At 54.1% G+C, this 26,739-nt stretch overlaps 6 protein-coding genes across 6 annotated transcripts; 1 reads left to right on the top strand and 5 right to left on the bottom strand.

The window, feature by feature from the left end:
- Window positions 1–48: 48 nt before the first annotated feature.
- Window positions 49–2,865, bottom strand: RHO25_003432 (uncharacterized protein; the record flags this gene model as incomplete). Its single annotated transcript, XM_023598938.2, has 1 exon — window positions 49–2,865. One exon carries the CDS (start codon window positions 2,863–2,865, stop codon window positions 49–51), a length of 2,817 nt encoding a protein of 938 aa, XP_023455721.1.
- Window positions 2,866–4,146: 1,281 nt separating this feature from the next.
- Window positions 4,147–11,387, bottom strand: RHO25_003431 (uncharacterized protein; the record flags this gene model as incomplete). Its single annotated transcript, XM_023598937.2, has 3 exons — window positions 4,147–4,166; window positions 4,224–10,784; window positions 10,835–11,387. 3 exons carry the CDS (start codon window positions 11,385–11,387, stop codon window positions 4,147–4,149), a joined length of 7,134 nt encoding a protein of 2,377 aa, XP_023455722.1.
- A 411-nt stretch (window positions 11,388–11,798) lies between these two features.
- On the top strand, window positions 11,799–12,247 carry COX16 (Cytochrome oxidase assembly; the record flags this gene model as incomplete). Its single annotated transcript, XM_023598936.2, has 2 exons — window positions 11,799–12,062; window positions 12,167–12,247. 2 exons carry the CDS (start codon window positions 11,799–11,801, stop codon window positions 12,245–12,247), a joined length of 345 nt encoding a protein of 114 aa, XP_023455719.1.
- A 270-nt stretch (window positions 12,248–12,517) lies between these two features.
- Window positions 12,518–14,890, bottom strand: RHO25_003429 (uncharacterized protein; the record flags this gene model as incomplete). The annotated part of the gene is made up of 1 exon (XM_023598935.2): window positions 12,518–14,890. The coding sequence occupies one exon, from the start codon at window positions 14,888–14,890 to the stop codon at window positions 12,518–12,520; it is 2,373 nt and encodes a 790-aa protein (XP_023455720.1).
- A 1,081-nt stretch (window positions 14,891–15,971) lies between these two features.
- Window positions 15,972–17,087, bottom strand: RHO25_003428 (uncharacterized protein; the record flags this gene model as incomplete). Its single annotated transcript, XM_023598934.1, has 3 exons — window positions 15,972–16,611; window positions 16,664–16,903; window positions 16,963–17,087. The coding sequence occupies 3 exons, from the start codon at window positions 17,085–17,087 to the stop codon at window positions 15,972–15,974; spliced, it is 1,005 nt and encodes a 334-aa protein (XP_023455919.1).
- A 1,222-nt stretch (window positions 17,088–18,309) lies between these two features.
- On the bottom strand, window positions 18,310–25,585 carry RHO25_003427 (uncharacterized protein; the record flags this gene model as incomplete). Its single annotated transcript, XM_023598933.2, has 2 exons — window positions 18,310–25,520; window positions 25,570–25,585. The coding sequence occupies 2 exons, from the start codon at window positions 25,583–25,585 to the stop codon at window positions 18,310–18,312; spliced, it is 7,227 nt and encodes a 2,408-aa protein (XP_023455920.2).
- Between the last annotated feature and the right edge of the window lie 1,154 nt (window positions 25,586–26,739).

Here is a 26,739-nt window from a genome sequence, read left to right as displayed (position 1 = left end):
CGCTTGTCTAAAATCATACTCGTACTCATCTTCCTCCATGCTAGTCCTCTAGACTCCCGAATATGGTCGTGTGTTACCGAAACCGTCATCATCTTCGTCAACTCGTCCAGTATTAGGGTTGAGCTGTCCTTGTCCGGGCTGCTGTTGCCTGTAAGGATTGCTCGTGCTGCGCTGTGGGAGCTGGCTCATTTCTACCGGAGAGCCGAAACCCGTTGGCAGGGTGCTCTGCGAAGGCTGGTACTGCGGTGGTTGGGTAGCGACGTTGGGCCTGTACGGCGCAGGGTAGCCTGTGGTGGACTGCCCGACTTGTGGTTCTTGAATGGAGGGCACACTAGGTCCGCCACCTCTGACGCTTGGCTTCCTCCTACCACGCGTGTTCGCACGCTCGAGAAGGCCACGCACATCGTTCAGATCTTGCTGGTCGTAGCTTGGCCGCTCTCCGAGCGTGCTGGTGCTGTCATCGCGGCCCGTTGCCCACGCGGTGTCTCGGGCATCGTCTCTCGCTGGATCACGAGCGTTCAATCCACCGATTGCCGGGTCCTGAAAGCTAACGCCAGGAGCACTTCTTGCTGCGTTTTCGCTCACAGCTGCGCCAGATGCCTTGGCCTCTTCGATCTTCTTCGTTGGCACCAGACGTGCTTTCTCCCTCTCATCGGCCGTGTGCTGTGCATTCTCCTTAGCTTCCGAGTCGGAGATCGTGACAGCATAGTTCGGGTTGGCCGCGCTGCCAGCTGCATCAACACCTCCACCCGGTCCATAGATTGGCACAACTCGAAGTGCTGCAACCAGAGCGCACATAAACTTGCTGCGTCTTGCCGCACGAAGCGTCTCGTTCGACCAGTTGCTCTTGTGTCGAATTTCAACCTTGAGCTGTAGCTTAGACATGTCTGAAGTACCAAGCACTTCGACCTCCACATCTGGCTGAAAGTCGCGGTTGTTCTCCTTGTCCGTGACAAACTTGTGAAGCTCGTTCTTGAGGATCTGTATATCGTCGAAGCTCGTCTCGAATGCAATGTCCAGGGTAATATGTTCGGTCTGTGCAGTACTGCGGCTAACGTTGTCCAGTGACAAGCTGTTCAAGACCACATTTGGGTATTGGCAAAGCTGGCCAGTCTTGGTTCCGTATGCTCGCTTGAAGACAGTGTAGAGCAAGCTGATGTGCTCAACGACGAAAGCCTCGTCCTTGATGTCAATGCGATCACCGACATCAAAGGGATGCTTGACGAAAAGGAAAATGCAAGATCCGAGAATCTCCTGTGCGGTGACGGAGAAGACGAAAGACAGCGAAAGAAGCGCTGTACCGGTAGTGGCCAGGGTGGTAACGAAGTTGGTGTTGAGGAACGCAATAAAGATGAAGACGACCGCGACCAGCACGACCGTACACAACATGCGATCAAGGACACTGATAGCTTGCGCAACGTCAGCCATAGAGTTGGCAATCGCCTTACGCTCGCGGCCCCATTCGACGACAGTCTGAATCATCTCATCAAGCGAAATGTCTCCGTTTCCATCGCGGTCTAGGTTGTAATATGCCTCTTCTGCTTCATGTCGACGATCTGGCCCAAGCACTTCGATGATGTCTTCCTCGGAGAGGGACTCGCTGCCTTCGACGACCAGACTCATCCAGATGCGGCGCGCCAAAGCCTCAGATGTGCGCTTCTTCTCAAGTGCTTCCACGACAATTGAGTGAGAGCTGTTCGGGTTGAAAACCTCTTTGCCAGTGATCTCAGATGCGACATTGCCGAACGCAGAAGTAACCTTGTCGCCGACGCGTCCAACAGTCTGCAACATCTTCATAGGAGTGGCAGACCCAGAACGGCGGTGATTGTGTGCCTTCTTCTTTCCCCCGAAAACAGCCAAATTGATCTGATCCGCGATAGCATAGTCTTCCTCTGCGAACTCCCGGCAGTATTGCGGGAAGATAGCCTTCGAGGCATCGTACAGCAATCCAAGGATGTAAATTCGTCGCTTAGAGTCCTTGATCCTGCCATTGAACTGCTTCGCGTGGTAATTGATGCTGATGAGCTGGATGATCGTCTTTTCACCCAAGAACACCAGCGTACACACCACACTCGCAGCCAAAACCTTTTGCACAATGTCCACCCACGTGCCAGCACCGGTGTTGAGAGCGAATCGAGCCTGACTGTTGTACGGGTTCCTCGTCATCAACGGCTTGAACGTCGCCAAACTCGTGACAGCCCATCCGACCAGCGAAAGTGGGATCTCGAGTTTGCGGATGACGCTCGCGTATTTCCTGACGCCCGAGCTCACCACTCCGACCAGCATCTGAAATACAAACGGCAAGAAGTGGGCGAGCAGCTTGCTGACCCATAAGCTCAACCAGACCACTTCGACCCATGTGAAGAACCAGACCATGCGCACGCCAGCAATCTTGGGCGAGCGCTCGTCGCTGTAGAAGCTGCCCACGATGATTGGAATGGCAATCAGAAGACCCAGAGGCAGCACGTAGACAAAGTACCGCGTCACGATGGAGAAGTTCAAAATCTTGTTGTAGATCTTGCCCATCGTCGTCAATGTGTCGGCTTCTTCTTCATAGCCCTTCCGCGCATCATTCTGCGTCTTCTTCCTTCGACCTCGGAAGAAGCCTCCTGTGCTCTGCTTCTCGTTGATCGGGTTTGTGGGTTGCAGATTCTCGACCGTGGCACTCGCATTGCGAAGTCCGCCGCCACTGCTCGCATGAGTCTGCACTTGCTCGAGTGGAATGTCGATGGTCGCGTCATTGCCGCCGTAGGCCATGTTGTTGCTGTAACCCATATTGTCGCCGTGGGTTGCAGGAATGGGCTGGAAGCCTTCGCGAGAAAAGCGTTTTGTTTGCGAAGGGCGGGCGTGAAGGTGGGATGACATGCTCAAGGATGAGCTGCCGCCTCAGGTGAAACTGCCTGGAAGTGGAAATGAAGGTTCGCGCGAGCGAGTGAATGCGCGTATGGTATGCAGCAGATCCGCGGCCGTTGGTGAATCTTTGAGCTGGTCTAGAAACAGCTCGTGAAGCTAGCCAGCTGCAGTCGTTCACCGGGATCGATAGTGCGCCTGGCACCCCGGGGATTAGAGAGTAGTGGCTTGTAGTGAGATGATGTGATTCGGGGGAGCGAGCGAGAGACTGAGACTGAAACGCGCGGGTGCAGTCCGCCGCAGGCGAAAGCAGTTTTGTATAGATGACGTCCTGAGGGTTTAGTCAATGGCGGGAGCTGGAATCCCTGTAGCGAGTGAGCGGGTGTAGGAGGAGGGAGACGATAGGAGAGGAGGATGCGCAAGGAGAAAGAAGAGCTTTCCGGTGGTCAGGAATGCGTCGTGGACATGTCGTCGAGGCAGCCCGAGTTTCATCGATGGCGTACGGTGCGCCATAGAAGGGCCATCATGCCCGTTGGCTGCGCGTTCCTGCACCGCGGCCACTACGGATGTGGCGTTCTCGCTTCTGCAGGAGAAAACTTCCATCAGCTCCAAGGCTCATGCCGGCTCAACTCTCACGATCAGGTATAGAAGCTGCAAAACGACGTGGCAGACATCCAGAACTGTGCACCAGGTCAGAATCTTCACTATCACGCACGAAGCACTGTTCAGCTCACCCTCTCCACTTCACCACGTCCAAGTTCCAGCAAATTGGTCAGAGAAATGCTTCTTTCACTGGCGCACAACTACCCGGCTGCTCTTGCCATGGCTCGCCAAGCACTTTTCTCGCTTTTCCCAGTCGGGAAGTCCGATCCTGATCGAGGACCCTGACTTCTGTCAAAATAGCACGGCGATACGCGCCATTGCGTGTCTTCCTCAACATTCAACATCAACATCATCGTGCTCACGCGGCTGTAACGTCGACGGCGATCATCTGAATATAGCGTATTCCCCTAGCCACTTGCTGGTGGCAGTGCAGTAGCATCGGGACCACCAAGACACTTCAACGGAAAGCAACAGGAACACGAGATGGCAGTTGTGTATTTGTTCATTGATCAGCGACAGTGCCATTATAGAGTCAACTATTGCTTCACTTCATGTTGCAACCTGGTGCACTACTACACAGTCGGTACAAGCCTCGTGTTATGATAGCGATGCTGAGAAACCACACATAGTATCACGCCAGCTGTGGCATCATGACAAGCATCTGTACCGCCTCATGCTTCTTTACGAATGCCCTCACAAGAACGAACACCACCCTATGCAAAAGTCAGCCAAGTGCCACACCACCGAAAAAAATTGCACATTAGACTCACCGATATACATGCTCGCCAGCCGGAAATGGCTCGTAGCTTGTCGAATCAAAGCATCAACGTACCCCTCCACGCTCAGCGGCACGGTCTCCCCAATAAGAAGGCCCTTTAGCTTCGTAGAAACGCTCTCCAGGATTTCAGCCGGAGTTTCCGGCACTCCAGGCGTAGTTCTCTTCTTCTTGCCCACGAAGTCTGCAGTGGGATCGTACAAGAAAGTCTCTAGAACAGTCATCAGCGTATCTCGTTCCTGGCGGAGCAGTCCCAGTGTCAACTCAGAAGACTTGCGGAAAGGCCCCTCATAGCCATAAGGACCCATCGCATCGACCATGTTGTGTGTCAGGCGGAAGGGCACGAGTTCTGGCTTTTCGAACGTCAAGCCTTTGTCGAACAGGCAGTTGAAGTCCACATGGAAGACGCCCCCAGTGCCTTCCATGAGCAGAATGTTCTCACCGTGACGATCTCCGAGTCCAAGGATGTGCCCGACTATGGACATAACAGCTGCTGAGCGGGCGTAGCGTAATCGAGCATTGAACCAGATTTCTGGCTCGGAATATGTCTCGGTAAACCACTCGTGAAGGACTGGCTCGAACTGTGTGAGGACCTTATCCGCAAAGATGTGAGCATCCTCCTCCGAAGCAGACGCCAAGTCAAGATCCTTCTTGATCTGATTGTAATTCGGTCGAATGCCTTTTCGCTGGTATGTGTTGAGAAGTATATCGCGCATCGGCTTGATACCTTCTACCCACTCAATGGATCCAGACTCTTCACTGAGTGGAGTGACAGCATACGTCTTGATGTACAAACGACGTTTACTGCTTTCAGTGTTGCGTTTCAGAGCGCGGTTGATGATGCCGTTGAACTCCATGAGTCGTTGATCCTTGCGCAGATCATCTTTCGGCTTACACAGCAGCCCATACAGCTTGCCATCGGAGCCACGAACAGTAATCTTCCGAGGACGTTGCAGCGAACTAAGAACAAACACCTCGTCATGGAATGCCTGGATCGTGATCTTGTCCTGCGTGAAGGCCTTGTGGCGTCTGATCGACTCGCTATTAGCAGCAGGAGGTGCAGAAGCAGTCAATGTCGATTCGACAGGCACGACCAAATCGCTTGGGGCTAGATTGAGCTTGAACGCAAGATCGTTGGACAGACTGACGTGCACAACGCGATCTTTGACTGGGCGCTCGCAAGCGAGAAGCAGTCCATCGCAGAGCCGCTGGCTGTGCACGATGAGCGACTTCAGGTCGATGTTCGATGAGTCGCCCTTGGGCTGATTCTTTGGGTCCCTCAGTCGATTGAGCACTTCCTTCCCTCGTTCTACTCGCAGTTTGTCTGTCGCTTTCGGCACAGCAAGCAGACTCCATAACGTCTGGCTTGGGTGAGTGGATGCGATACGGACCAGGATGTTGCACAATTGCTTCCAGACTTCTGGGTGAGGATGTGTGATGCGAGATATCAGCTGTGGAAGCGCGTGATAGAAGACGTATGGGGGAACACGCTCGAAGTACTTCTGCAGCTGTCTGTTGCAAGCCTGCAGCGACTTTTTGCGCTTCTCAAAAGTCACTTCATCCTCTCCGCGCGTTCTCGTCAGACAGTCCATTCCAAGTTGCAGCCACAATGTTATAACACGAGGAATGGTCTCATGCCAGTACTTGTTGCCAAACGGAACTGATCGTAACGAGTTGTCGATAACCAGCTTGGTAAGCTCGCCAGTGAGGTAAGACTGCGTTTGCTTCTCTCTGGGCAAGGCCTTCTGCGCGTCCAAAAGCTTCGTGTAATGCTTGCCCAGGTAGTAATGACCTTTCTCCCATCGCTGATGACGGCGTGCTGCCATTTGGTAACGATCAGTCATGTCCTTGGTTTGACTCTGCCCTGATGCGTCCAGCCACTTGGCAAGTAGAAGAAGTGCTTTGCCCAAAAGTGGATTCTGTTTCCATCCATTGATCTCACTCAGCGTACTAGAAGCAGCACTGACGTTTGGCATGCTGGAGTTAGGGTCGTCGGCCTCCAGTATTCCAGACTCGATCGCGGCTTCCAAGGCCTGAATGGCTTGTCTTTGATGGCCCTCAGTCCAGAGCAGCCTTGCCTCTTCAACTTTCGAGCCGCGCTCTTCGGACTCGTACGCTTTGAGCACAGCATTGTATGCACTAGGGATGTTTTTCGTCTGACGGGCTAATCGAGCTGTGGTGAGCCAAGATGCGCCTGTGTGCGTCGGCTTGAAAGCATTCGGCTGTATTCGCATCACAGCCCGGCGTATTCCAAGTATGAACTGCTTGTCCTGTACATATGCCCCGATAGCGTTCAGACGCTTCTCGAACGCCCTCTGCAGACGAGACGCATCAGCTGGCTGAACAGTCGACAAAGCTTCGACTTCGTAAAGGACATGCAATTTCATCAGCTCCGCATGACAAGTCTGCAGCGAGTCCGTGCTAGCCATCGACAAGCCTTCCGTAATCAACTTGCGCATGCTGCTAATCTGCTTAGGGAGCGAGCCTTCGCCACCTGCACAGAGTAGCAGCTTTCCAACACCGATGTTGAAATCGGTCTCCAGCTCTTCTGGACGCATGAGCAGTCTTCGCCTGAGGCCGTCGAAGTCATTAACCATCCAACAAGCTTCAGCTGCGAGCGGGAGATGAGTCTTGATGGCTGCCGCTACATTGTCGCCTCTGCTATCGTCAGGGTTGAGGAAACTATTTGCATAGCGTAGGAGTGTTGCATATTGCCCAGTCTCCTTCTGACATTGAAGTATTTCGTGCTGAATGTCGGTATTGGTCGGCTGCTCCGTGAGCTGAAGTTCGTACCACGCCTGTGCAGCAGTCCATCGCCCTGCTTTTGCGTGATTGATAGTCTGTTGTTGCTCGGACACCAAAGGCAAGTGCGCTGCAATACCTTCTAGTCCATCGGGCTCTTCGATCTGTGTGTAGATCTCCTGCAACCTCTCGTACATCGACGATTCATGCTCGCTCGTCAGCTTCCCAGATGGAATGAGATCTCGTTCTTGCCGGATATATTGTTCCCAGTGGAACAATGCGCGAGCGTAAGACCTGCAATCAATGGCCTGGTTCGCGATGATCTCGGCCGGAATTGATGCTAGAAAGTTCTCGACTGTTTCGATCTGGCCAATATCACGGGCTTCGTCGAACTCGTTGGGTGAGATACCAGTCTTGTATGCAGCGGCTCGGGTTTCGCTGAGCTCTTTACGCTTCTCGCGCAGCCAAGTCGACATATAGTCAAGGACAGCAAAAACGCTCTCGCTGCAGAGCCTGATGATTTCTTGCTGGGTTGCTGTTTCCGGGCTTGATTGCAGCACTGCCATGAATTCTTCGACAAGATCCTGCACCTCGGCGGCGGTGCCACCGATGACCACATTGAGAACGGCATAGGGGAAGAGAAAACGAGCAATGGCCAGATCTTGGCCACGAATGATTCGAGCCAGCAAAGTGAAGATTGCTTGGGCATTCTCTCCTTTGCCCCGAAACATAAGATCGTAAGTGATGGACCTGAGCCAGGAACTGTGGGAAGCGTCAGGAGAGAACCCCGGGTAAGTCCTCTCTGGCGGAAGTACAGCACTGTTGCTCGTCACAACATATCTGGAAGTGAGCAGCGGCGTCAGAGCCGTGCGGATGTGCTCAGGCATCTGATACCATTTCGCTGCAGCTTCGGGCGCTTGAGATGCGCGAGGTCGCAATGCTGCAACTTGACTGAAATTGCAGAATCCAAGCAATTCTTGCATGGTATATGCCAGGAACCCCTGTGATTTGGCATTTGTGACAGACTTGAAGGCCTTGACTAGGACATCTTGAAGAAGCGCAATGACCCAATCGATGACCTCGCCTGCCCTGTCGAAATTGGAAAGCACCATTATGTGACCCTTTCTTCGTGTTGCTTCGACGCGGTTGGGATCCAGGCATCCGATGATCCCAAGTGCCTTGCCGCATAGCTCTGCGGCTTCTGCATTGGTGCTAGAGTACTTGACAGTCACGTCAAGCAAAGCACATAGCAGTTCGGATAGTGCAGGCGAGGGATGCTCGCTGGCCGCGGTATCGTGTATGAAATCTTGAACGGAATTCAGATATGGTACGAGCTCTTTAATTGACTGGAGAACGACTGTGTCGCCATCGTCGCGCAGCCTGTTCGTGAAAGCCTTGCAGTAAGATTCGACACTCTCTTGCGATCGAAGTCTCTCGAACTCGGATGCGAATTTTGAAAGCAAAGGGATACCTTCAAGTGAGGGAAGTGTCATGATGTTCTCCTGCAATAGCACGTTGTGAGTTTTCACGAGTTGGCTCAGCATCTCGTGTGTCTTCTGCTGCAGGTCTAATGACAGAGCTGTCCAGTGGCGAGTGATGAGCACGAATGTCTCGTCCACGATGAGCGCAACATCGTCTGCCTCGAGAAGTGGTATCAGCGAGAGCCAGGCGTCGAATGCGACCTCGCAGAGTTCCGGTTGTTCAAGTCCGGATTGCAAGCATCCTCGGATCTGCGGCAATGCAAACGATAGCTTGCCTTTAGCAATGACAAACATGTCTGCCATGCCCTTCAGACAGCGGATCTTCTCCAAGGTCGACTCTGCTCCGGGACCGGTCTCCAGCATAGTAGAGAACAGAGTCAAGATACCAAGCACTTTGTCATCTAGAAACTGGCTTACTGCTTTCGAGGACTTCGAATGGGCCTTTCGCTGTCCGGGTGCCCTCTCAGCGATATTCGCAAACGTCTGAAAGGCCTGGTATGCACGCGATTTCCTGTCAGGAGCTTGTTCACCGCTCAGCTTGAGCATTTCACAAGCGATCAGGACCGGGTCCACCTTGACCAAGCTTGACATATCCGTCTTTCGTAAATCTGGCGCAACTTCCGTCAGGCACGAGAAGGCAAGTTCTTCCGCTTCGTGCGAAGATTGTGATAGTAGCAGCGCCAAGATCGCAGCCAGATTTGTTCGTGGTTGCATGCAGACATCTTCAACAGTGGTCCCATTGCCACGTGCATTTGCGATGCGCTGGAGAAGGTCCTTCTTCTTCGTCAATACTAGGAAAGGAAGTGTCTCGCGCTGTGTCAGGACAAGGAAATTGTTAATGTCCATGCTCAACAAGTCGCAAAGTTGTTGTGCCTTCTGTGGTCGGCTGTGAAGCTCCTGCACAACAGCGACCGCAATTGAACGCCAAAAGGGCTGGAACAACTCTTTCGGCGACATTTTCTTGAAAGCAGCGATGGCTTCCAGCTCAGCGAATGCCATGGCGCAGACGAACGCGTTGCCGTGACCAAGATAATCGACCAGCTGCAGTAAGGCCAGATTGAGCTCCCTTTCACCGCATGACATAGCAACTTGTCCCCAAGCTGTGACCAGTGTCTCTTGCTCATTTGGCACATCACGAGTCGAGGCGCCACGAAGGTGTTCTAACACAGTCTGTCTGTTCTGAACTCTGATGCTCTCTGGGAGATCAGGTCGGAGGAAGACCGATATTGCGTGTGCGGCAGCCGTTCGCAATTCCCGGATCGAGCTGCGTAGTGAATTGAGAATGTGCCGAGCGAAGTGGCTTGATATGTCCACGTATACTGGATCACTCGTTCGTTGCAGACATGCTCGCACCGCCAGCAGAGCTAGTATTCGGACCTGCCTGTCGTCGCGAGGCTCGCCTGCTTGCAAAAGTCGCGCGATCGTTCGCAGTGCCGTGTCAAGATCATAAATCGTGAGTTCAGACAAATTTTGCCATGCACAGCATTGATCTTCGGGCCGCAATGTGGCATAGACAGATACTGCCACATCAGGCAACGCAGCCAAGTCTTCAGTATCGACCCCCGCAAGCAGTTGCGAAGTCTTGCGAACGACCCTGGCCCGTCTCACCTCAGGCACTTCCGCAGACAGCTTCCGACGTTTGCGAAGCCGCGAATGCCTAGTGTGACACGGCTTCGCCACGCTGAGATGTCGAAAACTGACCTGCAATTCACTGTCGGTCATCGCATCATCTGCTCGGAGTGTCTCAAGTAAAGTCGTGACGTTCTCGGTAGCACTCTCGTTCAGTTCCAATCGAGTGACCCAGGTAGCGATGGCGATTTTGAGGTCCTCATGGAGAGCTTGCCATGTCTCATCTGTGGTGGCCTTGGACAGCACAGGTACGATCGCGTCTCTTGCGGTGTCAAGCCGTGCATTGAGAAGAGTGATCAGAGCTGCAGCCAGCAGCTTCTGCACAGCAGTGGAAGGCATTGCTGTCGGAATATCACCTATAAGGGCCGCCACAAGAAGCCAGTCGTAGGGCAGCTGCAGCAACTGCTCAACGGCATAGTCCCAGCGCGAACTCTTCCCTAGCTGTGGTCGAAGGGACAATGCCAATCGTTGTAGTCGGAGACACGCATCTTGCTTCCAGAAGGCATCGAGGGCCGGTATGCGTGAGAGCTCTAATGCGACGAGGAAAGCTCGGCTCGTTTCTCCAACAGTGGTGGTTGTGCCTTGCGGCAGAGCAATACTGCCTTCTGACTGAGGCCAAAACTTGACCACGCCTCGAGCAGGAGGTAGACTAAGGTTCAGCGTAGTGATTTTTGACGAAGATGTTTCGAGGACAGAAAGAGCGTCTAGAAGATGATAAGCCAAGATCCACTTACCTGTAGTTGGAATCACGTACCATCCACGCAGTATTGTATCACCCCTGACAAAGTGCGAGCCTGTCGCCAAAGCTCCGGCGACTTCTCAAGAGCTTTCATTGACGACACGAGCAAGCCGTTGACAGCTATTTGCTCGCACTTTTGTCGACCGCATATTGCGATGAGCGTGGCGAGAATGCTCAAAATGAGCTGGGGTCCATCTGGAGTAAGGCGGTGTAGCAGTACCTCAGGCTGGCGTCTGATCGTAGACTCGATGACCGCAATACTGTCCATACCTTGCGGCACGAGTACATCCCAGTCTGCGAACGGGTTCTCGAGTGTCAGTGGCACGAGGCCAGCCTGTACCACGACATTGATGAGCTGTGCATTGACATCAACATCCGTCTCAGGCGCTGCAGCATTGCTGTGCAATATCTCGTGGAGAAGGTCTCGAAAGCTGGCGGTCTCGTCCTGCGCCTGATTTGTTGCCTTTCGAGTCTGATTCTGTACGATCTGGGCAGCCAGTGTGGAAGGTGGGGGAGCATCACCATTGAGGTGAGTCCCGTTGATAGCTGCATGCTGTCGACGAGCCATCTTGAGGCTCTCCAGAACCTCGTCAGCTCATTTTCTTTTGGCCGGGGTCGTCTGCAGTCTCCGCTTCTCGATGAAGCCTAATAGCCTTGAGCGGAAGTACAAACAGAACTGCGAACAGATGTGAAGGCCAGTCCTCGATCATAGAAGATGCCGGCGCAGTGTTGATTAACTTGAATTACAATCTCGATCGCCGTCACTGGTGGTTGTTGGCAGAAAGACCGTGATCCTCGAAAGATGAACGCCCCCCAGTGTTGCCTCCGACGCGTACACGAGAAGAAGTCGCGGTCGCGATCCACTTTAACTTCGCCAAGACTTCGACCAACCCTGCTGCACGAGCGCGGGCACTCCGCCAGACCTCACAGCAACACAGCATCACTCCCCCATCCAACTCAACCCTCCATCGCATTCAAAATGGCCGTCTTTCCCTCCCGCAAATTCCGTTCAACAAACGACTCCTCTCTCGCAGCGCGCTACCGCCTCCTCCTCGCCAAACATCCCTTCGCCCTCTTCGGCCTACCCTTCATAGCCACAATGCTTCTCGGGTCATTCTTTCTCACGCCTGCGACAGCCCTACGCTACGAACGACATGATCGGAAAGTGCGACAAATGACCAAAGACGAAGAGTTGGGTATTGGGCAAAATAAGCGGAAAATAGATTTGAGGGAGGAGTATTATGTGAGTACACCTGCAATCGTACCTGTGCGCTATGGTGGATCGCAAGATGTGCTATTAGTGTCAGCGGAAAAGTGGTTGGGGCTGACTATTTTGGGCTTGCGCAGAAACTTGCTGCCAAAGATTTGGATGATTGGGAGCAAAAACGGGTCAAGAGGTTGCCCGGTGAGCATGACGGAGTGTTTTGACTTTACTACGATTGTGCAGGCATGTCGATGATGATGGGATTAGCGAAGGAGTTCAGGCGCATTCACGAAAGACTAGAACATCTTTGCACTGTTTGAGAGATCGCTGATGGAATATACAATCGTCACTTTTCTCATTCAAGGTCATAACATGGGAGAGGAAATAACATCTAAAGCTCAAGAGGCACTGGGCCTGGGTCACTCGCTCGCTGGAGGATGCCACTCAACAACGCCAAAACTCTCACGCTCAGAAGCCGTCCGCAATCAGAGAACTTATTTGGCCGCGCCATTTTCCTGGCCCTGTGCGGCAGGGCTGCTAGGCATCGTCGAGCGCTTTGCCTTAGGACGACCAGAAAGAGTGTCAACCACGCCAGTCAAGCCCATCCAGAACTCATCCTTTGGTCGACGATCCTTCCAATCAGTCTCCTCGCGCTCGATCTTCTCCATGGCGCTGAACTTGACTCGTGCACCTCGGATTCCAATGACCGTCGCGGACATTGGGTCATCTGCAATTTCTTGCTTTGACTTGCCGGCGAAAGATTCGAGGTATTGCAAGGACTTGACACCGAAACGTACAGCACGCACACGATCCATTGGCGACGGAATATCACCTTGCTGGAAGTGACCTGGCACAGCGTATCTTGAGTCGAACCTTCCATTGGACTCTTCCTTAATAGCGTCGGCAATGAACTGTGTCGTGTAGACTTTGCTGGCCTTCTCATTTCGAAGGATGATCTTGCCAGATCTGGTGTGGCCTGCGTCTTTGGCGAACTGGTCCTTGAGGAACTTGATATCTTCGACAAGCATGTTGAGGTGAATGCCTTCTTCTGGCGTATAGACGGCGACCGCTCCGATCGAAAGGCCTGCGAGTGTGGCAATGTATCCGGAAGCACCACCTTGGGTCTCGACCACAAAGACTCGGCGACGAGATGCAGATGCAGACTGCTTGATGGCGTCGCAATAGCTAATCAGGGCGTTCAAGCAAGTATCGGAGCCGATCGAGAATTCAGTGCCAGGAACGTTGTTGGACACAGTCGCAGGCAGAATCGTCATCGGGATCTTGAATGCGTCGTACTCTGCACGAGCCTTGCGGAGCTCCGAGACGGCCGTGAAGGCCTCGAAGCCACCGACGACGAATAGAGCATCAATCTTGTACTTCTCGAAGCAGAAAGCCGCCGTCTTGAAATCCTCAGAAGGCAGACTGCGGTTCGTGCCAATCTCGGAGCCACCCTTCGAGCCCCAGTTCTCAGCTTCCAGCCAGCTGACTTCACGCACCGAGCCAAGTGGCTTGTCATCGTGATGGCGGCACAGACCAGGGAAGCCGTTGTGCAAAGCCACTGGCGTGTGGCCTTTGGTCAGGCAGTATGCCACAGCAGCGCGAGTCGCGGCGTTCATACCACCGGCGGGCGCGCCCACATGTATTATACCAACCCTCATACGCTTCTCCGGAGGGAGCAGCATGTCTGTTTTGTCTGTTGCTGTCGTGATATTGAACGCTTGCTGAAATTCCGCGAACTCCGCATCTCGTCCTCTCATCGCGGCATCGAAGTCCTTCTTTGCGATGTCTTCAGCAACCTTCTTGGTCAGTCGGATAGCTTCCATCAAGTCCTTCCGTACGATCTTGTTCTCTACGATACAGATAACAGGCGACGGAGTTTCCGGAGTAGCTTCGAGTACGGCCTTGACAGCCTCAACACCTTGCAGGGTTGCAAGCATGCGGTCGTATGCGCAAGGAGGACCACCACGCTGAACGTGGCCCAGAGTAGTCACTCTGGTATCGAGACCGACGCTGTTTGACAGCAGATCCTTGACCATGACAGGCGTAATGTGGTTCAGATTCCTATCGTGAGCACCCTCCGCAACAATCACAATAGTCTTTCTCTTGCCCATTTGGCGGTGCTTTTTCACGATTGAGCACATCTCCGCCTCCCAGTTCTCCGAAGGTGGGTTCTCTGGACAGAAGACGAAGTCGGCTCCGCAAGCCACTCCTGCCATGAGTGCTAACCATCCGCAGTGTCGGCCCATGACTTCGATGACGAAGGCACGCTGATGCGAGAGCGCAGTAGCATCGATGTAGTCGATCGATTGGCAAATTCGTTCGAGTGAGCTGTAGCAGCCGATTGTCGCGTCTGTGCTGCTCAAGTCGTTGTCGATCGAGCCCACCAGTCCAACGATGTTGAGATGTCTGTATGGCTTCACGTCGTCTTCCTTGCGCTTGCCGGTGGACACGAGCTCGTCCATGAGACTCGGCCATTCTGCTCGGAACTTGTCTGCTCCTGTCAATGATCCGTCACCACCGCAGATGACCAGAGCGTCGATGCCCTTCTCGATCATGTTGTTCGCAGCAGTGAGCCGCCCTGCACGCTCCATGAATGCTTTGCATCGTGCTGTGCCAATGAGTGTGCCGCCTTCTGAGATCCATCCTCGCACGTCTTCCCACTTCATCTCTCGGATCATGTCCCCGCCATCGACCAGACCTTGGTAGCCCTCGTAAACAGCGTATGCGGTGCAGCCAGCGGCCAGCGACTGACGCACAACAGCTCGCACAGCTGCACTCATGCCCGGGGAGTCACCTCCCGAGGTCATGACAGCTATGCGCTTCTTTCCCCATGGCATTGAAGGCGGACTCAACGTGATTTGAGCCATGCTGGGTAGGAGATGCTTGGAAAAGTGGTGTTTTGGTTGAGCTCGTTGCTCAGAAACGTGAAGCGGGGTTGAATGTGTTCGTGTCGCGGGCAAGAGGTGAATGAATGTGTCGCAAGAGGTCGAGGCAAGTGAGGATGGTTGCTCAGACAGCACCTTTCCCGTGTCTCGTTTTCTTTCAGCAACGTGCCTGGCTGCCCCACGCTGAAGTCAGAGTGGGCTATCGGTCCTTCCGATAAGCGGTTACACTTCGGGTTTAGTAGTGTGATTTCAGAGTGAGGTGTCGCTGTCCTGGATCGCGACTGGCGGACTTGCTCGCCCACGCTGTTCACAAGGAAGAAGTGCGCGGGAGGAGAGGCTTTAAGTGAATAAATCGCGATACCCCAGTCGCCAGCTCACAGGCACACTTCACCGACCCGCGTTCCGGCCTAGCATCGCCATGCATACCGATAGCAGGGGTCGAAGCTTCCCGGAAACCTTATTCGATGACGCACTAGCGCCGACAGAGGACATGCAGAGTGAAGGCCTCCAACTTCTTCACTGCCACAACAACCATGAACATGAAATGGTCTTGCTACGAGGCTACGCTGCTGACATGACGTGAACTAGAGTTGACTGGACCCGTCTCGCTGTGCTTCTTCCCGACTTTCCGCGGCACACGCCTCCTCCGTGGCATCCGGTGGCACACAGCGCTGCCGGCTCCCTCGTCCGACGCCTCCGTGTCCAGCGCATAACTATTGGCATGGCGGCGACGGACATGGACCTGGCCTCTCACTCATCAACGATTAGTCTGCATCCTGCGCTCCTCACGAAAGACGATCCGGTCGAGCCTACTGACGAGCATGACATTGTCACATCCCAGCCAGAGAAAACAGAAAGGCATGAGCCTCCCGCCAGCCAGAGAGAGGAGGAAAGCTGCAAATCTAGAAAACACCGGCGTTGTTCATCATCTGGTCGGCCGAGGTATATTAAGCATTATGTTAGGACATGAGCCCTGCGCATCTACAAATTCCAGATGCTGACCATCCTCTACCATTACGCCGCGTTCTCACAGATGGCCCGCAGCATCATTCATATCGCGACTTCAGACATAGGTCGCGCACGACAAGCCAGCACCTAGGTCCATGACATCTCTGATCGTCGCATTCGGCACAATCCCCGCTACCCACAGCACATGGTTCAGCGTCGTTTCTGGTCCATTATCACCACTTGTCGAGGTCCATTCCGGCCCTGGCGGCGCCCAGTTATTTGCCCCGTTGAAATCAGCACTGGGCGTGTTTGGTCGTCCCATCTCTGTCAGCCGACCGGGAAGACCTGCGGCCTGCCATAGCGACCACATTCGATCAATATTGGCATGGTGCAAGAAGAAGATCGGGTCTCCAGGCGCTGTCAGCGCATTCGCCATGACTTCTCCAACGCCCTCGTGCCCAGCTATATGCACCCAATTTTCGTAACAAACACTCGCACCGGCCCAATCCGGATACCTGAAGCAGTTGTCGACTTCGCTTTGAGCGGCACGCGAGAACATGTCCGGGTTCAAGCGTCGACGCAGGCACACTGGCTGTTGAGCGACTCCATCGCTGTCGAAGACTAGAGTCAGGTTCGCGAAAGGGCCTGTCGTCACGCAATTGTCTCCCGAGCTGCCGTCGCCACCAAAGCCAGACTGAGGATCAAAGACTGCGGCGCCGAATAGGTTCCCGACATCCAAGGCTTCCTCCCAGTATCTTGATCAAGTCAGTGGGTATTTCACAGTACTGTTCTCACAAGACCACTTACGGTGTGCCGAGTTGATAGCCGCAGTGCTCTGATAACATCTGCTCGTGTGCTCTCAGGTAGTATCGATGCCACGGCAAAAAGGCTCCAACACCATGGATCCAATTTTTGCTGCGAATGTGTGCCCACTGCAATTCTTCCCACACACTCCTGGCTCCTGGAATGCCATAAGCTGGTGGCGTTCGTTGCAAGCACAACTCAGCATCCAAGTATGCTCTTTTTTCGTCGTTGCTTAATCTTGTCCTGTCGAGATCTGTTAATCTTGGAACAATCGTACAGCTTGCACATCTGAGAATGCTTACCATGACCTTCGCTGCCTCGGCGCCTGACAACCACCAGCCTGTCGCTTCTCACTCGCCGGCAAAGCATACCCGCAGACCAGATTCACCGAAAGGAAAAGATACAAAAATCCCAATACGCGCTGCATCGCGTCCAATGGCCCTTCCGCGAGCTGCCGAATAGAAACGAGTGAGTGGGCAAATGAATGCGAAAACAGCTTTGCAGCCAAAGGTAAACAGAAAAGCAAAGCTGCAAGATCCGAGTATATCCAGCAAACACAGAAATTCAAAGCTCCTCCAACCAGCTCCCGTTCGTTGCCGCGAGCACAAAAGCTGAAGCGGTACGACTTAGTTCCTGCACGCTAATCCCGCATGACGCACAAAGAACCAATTCCGTGGCGAGTGTCTCGTGCAACAACCAGAGAGAAATCAGCAAAGCGGTTGGTTTGTTTGGTTGAGAGCTTTCTGGGGCGGAGCGGAGGTATGCGGAATTTCCTTCTTGGATATGTAGAAACGAGTGTCGGGGCCTTGCGAAAGAAGCCAGAGAATGGTTGCAAGAGCTCAACAAGCTCAGCACATGTGAAAAGAAGCAGAGCGCGCGAGCAGCTTCGCGTCTTAGGAGATCTTGTCTTAGGTCTGCTTTTGCTGACGGTTGGTAAAGATGATGCACTGCAGATCTGGGCTGAGACAAGAAACGGCCGCTTGCGTACTACGATCTTGATCTTCCTCGTGTTGTAGGGTTAGGATGTGCAGTAACGTTAGGTCTTTTGGTGATGTATTCGTTGGTTTGAAAGTATGAGCCGTTGAAGCGACGAACGTTGCGATATTTTGTGGTAGAAGATTCGCGTGTGAGCCGCAAGTCGTTGAAGTTTATGCAAATCGTGTAGCTGATCTCGTGAGGTGAGTGGCTGTGAGTGGTAGAGATGTTTGGTCGCAGTCGTTCGTGCTCCAATCTGCCAAGGGAAGCTACCGTTTTTCGTCTAAAGGGCAGTTGCACTTCACACGGTTCAAGACTCGATCAATCTTACCTCCAATAGCTCTTGCCGATGTCACAAGGTAGATGTGCTCACTTGTAAAGACCGAAGGATGAGCGCGGAACATTGTGTATAATCATGGAGAAAGTATTGATACAATGGCTACATCTGACTGGACCAGATTTCCCAAATACTGTCGTCAATCATAGCAGACTGTTCCTGCTCAGGGTAAAAATGAACCGTGAAACTAATATTACAAGTTGAGGTCATTACAATTTTCCGTTTACCATAGAGAGCTTTCTCATCAATCACTGTTCGACGAGCCATCAGAAGTCTGGCGGTGCTGGCGTCGTGGTCGATATTTCTGCGGGCTTCGCACCGCGTCCCGCACCTCAAGTCAATCTTCATCCGGGTAGGCGAGCTGAGAAACAGTGCGCGAAGGGGGTTGAGGACGGCGAAGCTTCTCCGTTACCTCGTCGGGCTTTGTCTCGCCAACCACAGCGACCTGAGGGGATTCCGATGCGAAGAGGTCCTTCAAACCCGCGGACATTGGAGACGTGGCGGCCTCTTCGTCAGGCGGAGTCGAGGGCAACTCGCTCGAATCGAAATCATTGCTGTTGGTGCGGGCGGACGCGTCGGTATCCATACTGCCAACGGACGGCATAGAGGTATCAGAGAGAATAGACGCGCGCTTAGATTCCTGAGAGTCGGACTGTGACACGTCAGGTGAACTTCCGGCAGACGACAAAACTTCAACATTTGCGACTTTTGGTGTCGGTGGCTTGGTGTCCTGCTTCTTCTCGGCAGTCACAGCGCTGATGCTTGGCAGATTGAGTTGAGATGCAGATGGCAGAGGGGAGTCGCTTTGTGGACTCAGAGCACCAGAGGATGCTGACTGGCGGCGCGTCGACTCGCTTGCAAGGATAGGCGAAGCCTTTGGCTGGCCGACCAAACTGCCAAGGGTCTTTTCGTCGACCTGCTTAACATCGGTCTTCTCCTCATTCTTCTCGGCCTCCTCATCAGAAGAGTACTTGAATGGATCGTACTCTGCATTTGGGCTGATGTTCTTTGCCAGTTGCTCGGGTGGCACCGAGACAGGCGCACTGACGAAGCCGGCAGTGTCCTGATCCTCGATCTGCTCTCCCGCTGGCACCAAGGAAAGGAGAGCTTCGGCGATGAGATCGGAAGATTTAGAAGATGAATCCTTCTTGATCTTTCCTTCAGACTGCTCACTCGCGGCTGCTGACATTCTTGGGTTCTCCAGCATAGGGCTTGTGGCCATCTCGACCGTGGTCGGCTTCTCCTCAACCTCTTCCTCGTTGTCGGTCTCGGCTTGCGACATGAGAGCGTCAGCAACCGGATCAGCAGTCGGAGCCTCTGACTGAGATTGTAAAGTCTCGAAGGATGGGCCATCAGTGATAGAAGTGCGCTTCTTATCCTCGACGGTTGGCCCCTCAGACTGGGTGAAGGAGTCCACGTAGGAATCGGCAGCGACAGTTTCGTCAGCTGGTGGCTCTGCCTGCTCCTGTGCCTTGGCTGGCGAGGACAAGGAGACGGCAGGCGACTCGTCTTTGGAATCGGGGCTTAGCAAGGCAGACGAAGGTGGTTGCGGACGAGGCATTACTGTCGGGTTGTACCAGGATTCGGTATTGGCTTCTCGGTCGGGCACTGCATCTTGGTTGGCCTTGTCCTCGAAGGACGGGGCGCGGGAGCTATCACGAGACATTGGCGCGCGGCTAGCAGATTGTCTGGACTCGGCTCGCATCCACAGAGATCTGACAATGGCTTGGTTCTCGCCCGGAGTTGACTCTGTAGGCACGAGACGTGAGCTGCGAGGTCGTGATCCATCCCTCTCGAAACTGCGACGTGGGATTTCTGGGCTTGAAATTGCGACTGCAGAGCTTGGATCCGAGGAGCCACGCTGGGAGAAGATCGCAGAGCTGTGGTCTGCGGACTCACGGCGAGAAAAGCTGACTCTTGAGGTTGGGTCAGACGATCCGCGATTAGAAACGCTGACTCCAGAGTCACGCTCCATCTCCTGGTTGGGTCCAGCGGAGAGCATGGGGCTGTCTGAGGTCATGTCTGAGAGAGTTGGCAGATCAAGCTGAGATACTGGCCGGCTAGGCAAGAAGTCAGAGCCTGGAGTACGGTTCTCAGCTGGGCGACCATTGTCAAAGGAATCAGTCCTCGAGAGCCTGACACCAGCTGGGGACATAGGCGGAGACATCGATGGGCTTCTAAGTGGAGCCTCGTCACCGCCCGGGGTCGTAGGCGTGCTATCGTTATTGTCATCCAAGCCAGGACTCACCACCGGCAGCGGTGGAGACAACGTTCCTTCATCCCATACTCTGTCTGCGGAAGGGCCATTATATTGAGGGCTCATTGACTGCCATTGACGTTCTTGGATGCGAGCAGACGCGCTGGGGGATAGAGACACCGCTGCAGAACGAGAGATCGAGCGCGAAATTGACCGTGAGACAGAAACCGAGTTGGGATCCATGTGTGCCAGCTGTGCTGTCCATGGATCCGGCGACTGGCTAGTACTAGGAAGATCTTGAGCGCCAACATCTGGGCTTGCTTGCTCTAGCGCCTCGCGCAGACGAGCAGAAGAAGGTTCTGGAGGACTTGGGGCATCAAGAGCTGCAATTTGTGCATCGTAGGGTCTCGGAGGGTCAGTATCGGGCATATCAGTTCCATCATCAGTCATGATCATTGGTGCACGCTTGTTGAGCTCCTGCCGCAGTATCTCCGGATGGATCGGATCTGGGTTGGCTACATCAGGACTGCGCATACCTGTAGCATTTCCAGCAGGTGATTGCAGTCGGGAGTCATCGTAGTTGAAGGACATGCGGGCCGAGCGATTGGCTTGACGAGCAACCGCGGACGGAACAGGCAGGGCTGGCGATGCATTGTTCTCAAAGACATCTGTGGCCGCGGCTTGACCCATCCGATTCAGTTCGCGACGAGTTGGTGATGGAGAGCGAGTGTGCTCTCTTCGTCCTCTGTCGGCAGCTCTGGCAGCGGCACGCACCAGATCGTCACCATCAGGAGATGCTGATCGTGATCGCGAGCGCGATGGGGAGCGAGAGGGTGTTCGGCTGTCGAAGATCTCTGGATCCGCGGCGCCGAGGAGTTGAGCCAAAAGCGGTGACGGAATATGAGGAATCTCATATCCAGGTTGGCGTGGCCATTCTTCCTCTTCGTCATCATCATCGATGCCACGGACTGGAGAGTAGTCCCGATCGTTGGTGTCGAACTCGTCTGGGAACATTGGAACCCCATCGGGGAAGAAATCGTTGCTGTTCGCGCGCTCGTTGAATCGCTCACGCTCGCCGTAGTGCTGCTGCCAGCGTTCCTCAAAATTCATAGCATTCATCTCCTCAGACTCCATCCTTGGTCCATGGTATTGTGGGCTCATGATCGCACCGTAAGTCATGGGGGGACCAGGTAGTCCACGTCCACGATCCTCAGGAATGATTGCAGAGTGTATCACAGAAGGCATGTTGTAAGGAGATTGAGCACCATCGTCACCCTCGTCGACTCTGTCCAAATCGGGAGTGCGATTGTTATCTGGTGTCCAAGTGCCCTCGATGTCCGAAGCACCCTTAGGTAGTGCAACCTGAGAGGGATTTCTGCGAGGTGGCTGCGGGATTTCTCTACGTCCTGCAGCATTGGCGAAAGGCAGCTGGGTGTGCGCAGGAGTGTTCTCGTCGGATGATGCTTGGGATTGTCGGGACAGGCGACGCATGGGCTGAATTGGTGACAAAGCTGGACGACGGGTGAGGTCGCCACTAAGCCGTTTGCCTTGGTTATACTGAGGCGAAGGAGCTTCGTCGTCACCCCAATCAGACATTGGGGAAGTGCCGCGGTCCGCAGAAGTTGAGCGCTGCTGCTCAATATCTCGCACTGGTAGTGGGCCGTCATCGTCCTTGGAGCCAACAGTGGTAGCAGAGGCAGAGCGCGAGGCAAGTCCAGGCAGAGGAGATCTTGGGCTGTCAGTGTGCATTGGGGATGTGCCGCGGTCAGCTGACAGTGAGCGAGGAGCCACGATATCTGGCGATGGAGCACCGGGAGACTCGGCAGGTGATGAGTCCGACTTCCAATCTGACATGGGAGATGTACCACGGTCGGCGGAGTTCGATCGCTGCTGCTCAATGTCCCGAGTTGGCAGGGCACTGGCTGTAGCGACATCTGGCTCGCTGTCCTCGTCCTTGAAATCTGACATCGGGGAGGTGCCGGCGTCTGCTGAGTGTGTACCAGGGTTGTCAATATCTCGCGGCGACGCAATGCCGATCCCTAAGATCTCGTCTTCGCTTCCATTCGACATCGGAGAAGTCCCAGCGTCCGCAGACTCGTAGCGAGGCGATGTAACGTCTCTTGGGCTGAACATTGGCGCAGCACTGCGAGGTGGAGAGGGACTGCGGACGGGAGACTTCATAGAGCCACGACGGCTTTCGTGGTAGTCATCGGGCACGATGCCCGCCATCATTGCAGTTGGTGATGGAGCGCGTGGCACATATTGGTCAGATCCTGCTTTGGACAATGGCGGGCGGATGTCGTCCGTGAAGTCCTGCGGCGGAGATTGAATGCCTGCCATCTTCGCAGTAGGCGAAGGAGAGCGACTTTCCGAAGGTCGTTGCGAGGCCATGGGAACCGCTTGCGAAGATGCCGTGCGGGGTGACTGAGCTGCGTCAATGTCGACCGCTGGTAGAGGCATTGTCATTGCCGGCGGCCGACTGTTCAAGTACGGGGATCCAGCCTGTGCGCCCATATCTGCTGATGGTTCTGGATACTCTTCATTTCTGTTGGCGAGCTCCGTGTCGATAGCCATATTTGGCGATTGAGATCTGAATCGTGAGCCAGGCCTGGAGTTGTCGAAGATGTAAGTGCTTGCTGGCAGCATGTCTCCAGACATGGTGCGATCGTTACCAAGCGGCAAGAAATCCAGGGGCGGAGACCTTGACATCATCCTTGATTCGGCATTGAAGGAATCATGAGGTATGTCAAGTTGTGATGCCGTGCGCGAGAGGTGCCAATCTTCCGCACCACGTGGCACGGAAGGTGTGCGCGGATTGTCGGTTTCCTCCTCTGGGTCAGTTTCAGTGCCCATATCGCGGGTGGGCAATGGTGGAGAGTGCAGTGCTTCGGAAGACTGTGATCGAGGCGCATCAAATTTTTGGGACTGTGGTCGTGGAGGCGATCGACCACGCGGCAAGAAAGTGACTTCATTGCTTGGAGGATTGCTTGAGCTGGGATTTGATGTTGCCGGCAGAGGGGGAGACATTTCAGGTTGCCTCGATACTGATCTGGTATGAGCAGTGACAGGCTCGTCGGCATACTGATCTGGTGGTCCTCGAGGTGGAGACATAATCCTTGCTGGCGAATTGCCATCGAACTCGTACGGATCAACCATTGGCGATCCAGCTTGGAGCGAGGAGTCGCGGTAACCTGTATGTTGAGCCGGTGGCGGTGATCGGGACTGAGAGTAGCTACGATCCACTGCGACCTGTGGTAAGTTGGACTGCAAAACAGGTGGAGATTGTGCCCTTGGCGGCGATGGTGCGCTCATAAATGGCTCGGGCGACATCGATGGCTCTTGAGATGGGCCACGTCGATTCATATGCGAAGGAGACCTGGAGTTCGATGATGCGAAATGTGAACCTCCAGCCATAGAAGCACGAGGAGGCGGTGATAGAGAAGCCTCGTCAACCTGGGTCGACTTCGATGGAGACCGAAGTTGGCGACCTCCAGGTGTCATAGCCCTTGGAGTGTAGACCACTTCCTGTCGCTTGATTGGAAGCCCAGCTGATTGAGGTGGCTCATCGAGTGAAGTATCGTCGGTCTGGGTCGTGATAGATTGTGTAGACTGCGAAGTCGGCGGCGATGGCGTCTTTGCAGCGACATCGATCGCCTCCAGAGTACCGCTGGCCAAAGAGATGGATCGTGTCGCCGACTGTCTTGTTGGGACCGCAAACTGCGAATTGCGCTTCGAATTCGAGCCTGCAACTCCAACAAAGCTGCCATTGAGAGACTGGTAGCCAAGCTGAGACACAGGAGGCGACTGCGAGCGGGAAGCTGGCGGCGAGTATGATTTTGGCAGGGCAACGCCTTGACCTTGCGGGTCAGAGTCACGAAGAGATTCGGACATTGATTGATCGCCGTCGCTGAGATGAGCGTTCACGGGAGCCTTTGAAAGCGGCTGAATTTCATCGCTATTCTCCGCTTCTGCGAGCGCACCGAGGCCGGCGGGTCTCGCTTTGCCGTTGGTGTGCATTGGGAAGCGGCCGTGGGGAATGTCGGTGATCGTGACTTCGTGGTACACATCGTGCTCGTCGCGATATGCCAGACGCGCCTCAGCAGGCTTGGTGGGCGGCTCGTGGATGATTTCCACTTTGCTATTACCCGGCTGTGGTCGAAATACGAGTGCAGTAGATTCAGCAGTTTCCTTCTCTGGAAACAAAGCTGCTGTTTTCTTGCTACTCCCGAGCCTGCGCCTCTCCATGTCCGAAGTGCTGCTGGATCCGATAGACTTCATGTCCAAATCGCCAATCTTGCTGGTGCCAGACTGTCCATCGAATTGCCCTTTTCGAAGCACACTCTCCATGTCTGCGGGTTCATCTTGCTGTGTCATCTCGGTCGCAATTATTCCAGGTGTGTCGACATCTGAATCATCATCACGTCGTCGTCCGAAAAGGCGCTGCGTTGCGACAGAGCCATTGGCATAGCCGCTGTTCGCATCTCCGAGCCTGCCGCTGAACCAGCGCTGCATCAGGCCAGCGATGGGCGGTGCGCAGATGCAGATGACCGACAAGTTGGCCTCGATGATGGCCCACAAGCCAGTATACTGGTACTCCCAGGTAAGGTTCATCGCACCAAACAAGCGCACAACGTATTGCAAGCGTATGATCGCTGCAATTGTGACCACAAATCCGATGGCAAAGAGAGTGGCAACGCCAACCTTCTTGTGAAGCGCGATACTGAGCCTCAGAACACTGAAGATCGGAAGTAGGTACACGACAACATCGTAGATGATGTTCAGCGCTCCAAAGATATAGAGAAGTGGCGCGACTTCGATGCAAGAGCCAGTTCGTCCGGTAACGCGGTTCCAGACGTAGCTAATAGGTGAGCATTGGAAGATAATTGCGAAGTCGAACGCAAGTGCAGTCATGGCAAAGATACCAATGCTGATCCAACAGGATAATCTGAAAGCTTTCGTGATGGAGTCCGCGGTCCAGATTCGCAAGTACAATAAGACGGCAGCGATTTTCGTAGTCATGACGACGGTGATGTACAGGATCTCCCCGATGTAGAGCCATCGCAGAATCTCTTCGATGCTGCCGACCGTGTTGGTGTAGAGGTCCGTGGCGAGTCCCAACTTCGTCTCTTGATTTAAGCTGACGTCCAGTACAACGACGAGCGCGAGGGATGCCAAAACGACCCAATCATCCCAACTGATGCCGCTTCCGTTGAGACCCCTCCATCTCGACAACAGCCTTAGCGCCACGAAGATAATTGCCACAGAGAGAAAGGCCCAGGTCACACCATACAAGGTGTTTGCGTTGTTGCGAACCGGTCGATTGCAGGTTGTGGCTTGGTATTGTAGGCCATCTGGCACTCTGTTAGCAATATTCACAGAAGACTGTGACAAGTTACGTACCAAGTTGATCCTGCATTGAGGAAGAACATTGTGATGCCAGGCACGACTCATATGCAGTTCTTACGGTTGCAGTACAGAAGCAGACATCGTCGGCTTGACAGTTATTCGGAAGTTGTGTAATACATGTTTGTGCACATGCTGGAAGTGTGCTCTGTTCTGCTTGCCGTGCGGAAATAGTCGTAGCATATGAGTCTGAGCCTACGGTCAAAGCCAGCAAAGGCAAGACCAGTATGCCCGGCACCCACAACATCGCGTTTGGTGACGGCCGAGGAGTCGAAGGCCGGATGCGGTTGACGAGAACATCAGAAGCGAGTGCTAGGCCGGAGGCGCGCTATATTTGTTGCTGCACAAAGCCCATCGAGATGGCGCACGTCTTGCGACTCATGGTCTACAAGCACCGCACCCTTTGGCACGAGGCTGGAGACAAGCGCGGACATGCCCAAGGCGTTCTCCACCAAAGCCTGCGGCCACTAGGCCAAGTTATCGGCGTCTGTGTGCGGCTGTCCGATCTGGTCATGGTGCTGTGCTGAGCTGAGATCGCCTGCACCAGCTTGCAGCCTCAATGTGGTTGGACTCGCTGATCTCCTTGTGGCTCTGACTCGTGGGAGCTGTGCCACTGCATCACTCTGCATTGGCAAGCACAATGTGAGAAGCAACACGATTCAGCGGCAGCGTCGACGCGTTGCGACCATTGGACTTCTCATCATGTTGACAAATCTCTGCCGTTTTCCAAGCTGCGATGATGTCCTCCTGCTTGAGTCACTCGTTCGTCCTATCGTAATGCATCGAGCCAAGGACGTCATTGCTCACGATTGAGTGCGACTGCTATGCCAGATCGTCACTTTCCATCACAACGATGCGACTCAACTCCAATTGGATCTTGCAATGTAGGCTTGCACAATGCTCAATGGTATGCTCCATGTCCAGACGAGGTGAGGTCGGAGTAATTGTCCAACATCGGGTCGCGGACAAGGACTTCCCTCCAACGATTCCGCAAGACAGCAGAACCAACCGCGCTGTGGGGTATCCGTCTCGTTCCTGAACGATCGCCTGAACTTTGACTGCTGCTCGTGCGGGCCGGCAAAGCGTTCCGACAGCCACAAGTCCAACCACAGAGCCGCGTGCATGGACGCCCAACAGAGACGCGTCGATGGCATCGCGAATCTCGAT

Source organism: Cercospora beticola, chromosome 2 (genome assembly GCF_033473495.1).
Source record: "Cercospora beticola chromosome 2, complete sequence".
Classification (NCBI taxonomy): Eukaryota; Fungi; Ascomycota; class Dothideomycetes; order Mycosphaerellales; family Mycosphaerellaceae; genus Cercospora; species Cercospora beticola.
The sequence above is the reverse complement of the archived record's forward strand: the minus strand, read 5'-3'. Positions and strand labels throughout refer to the sequence as shown.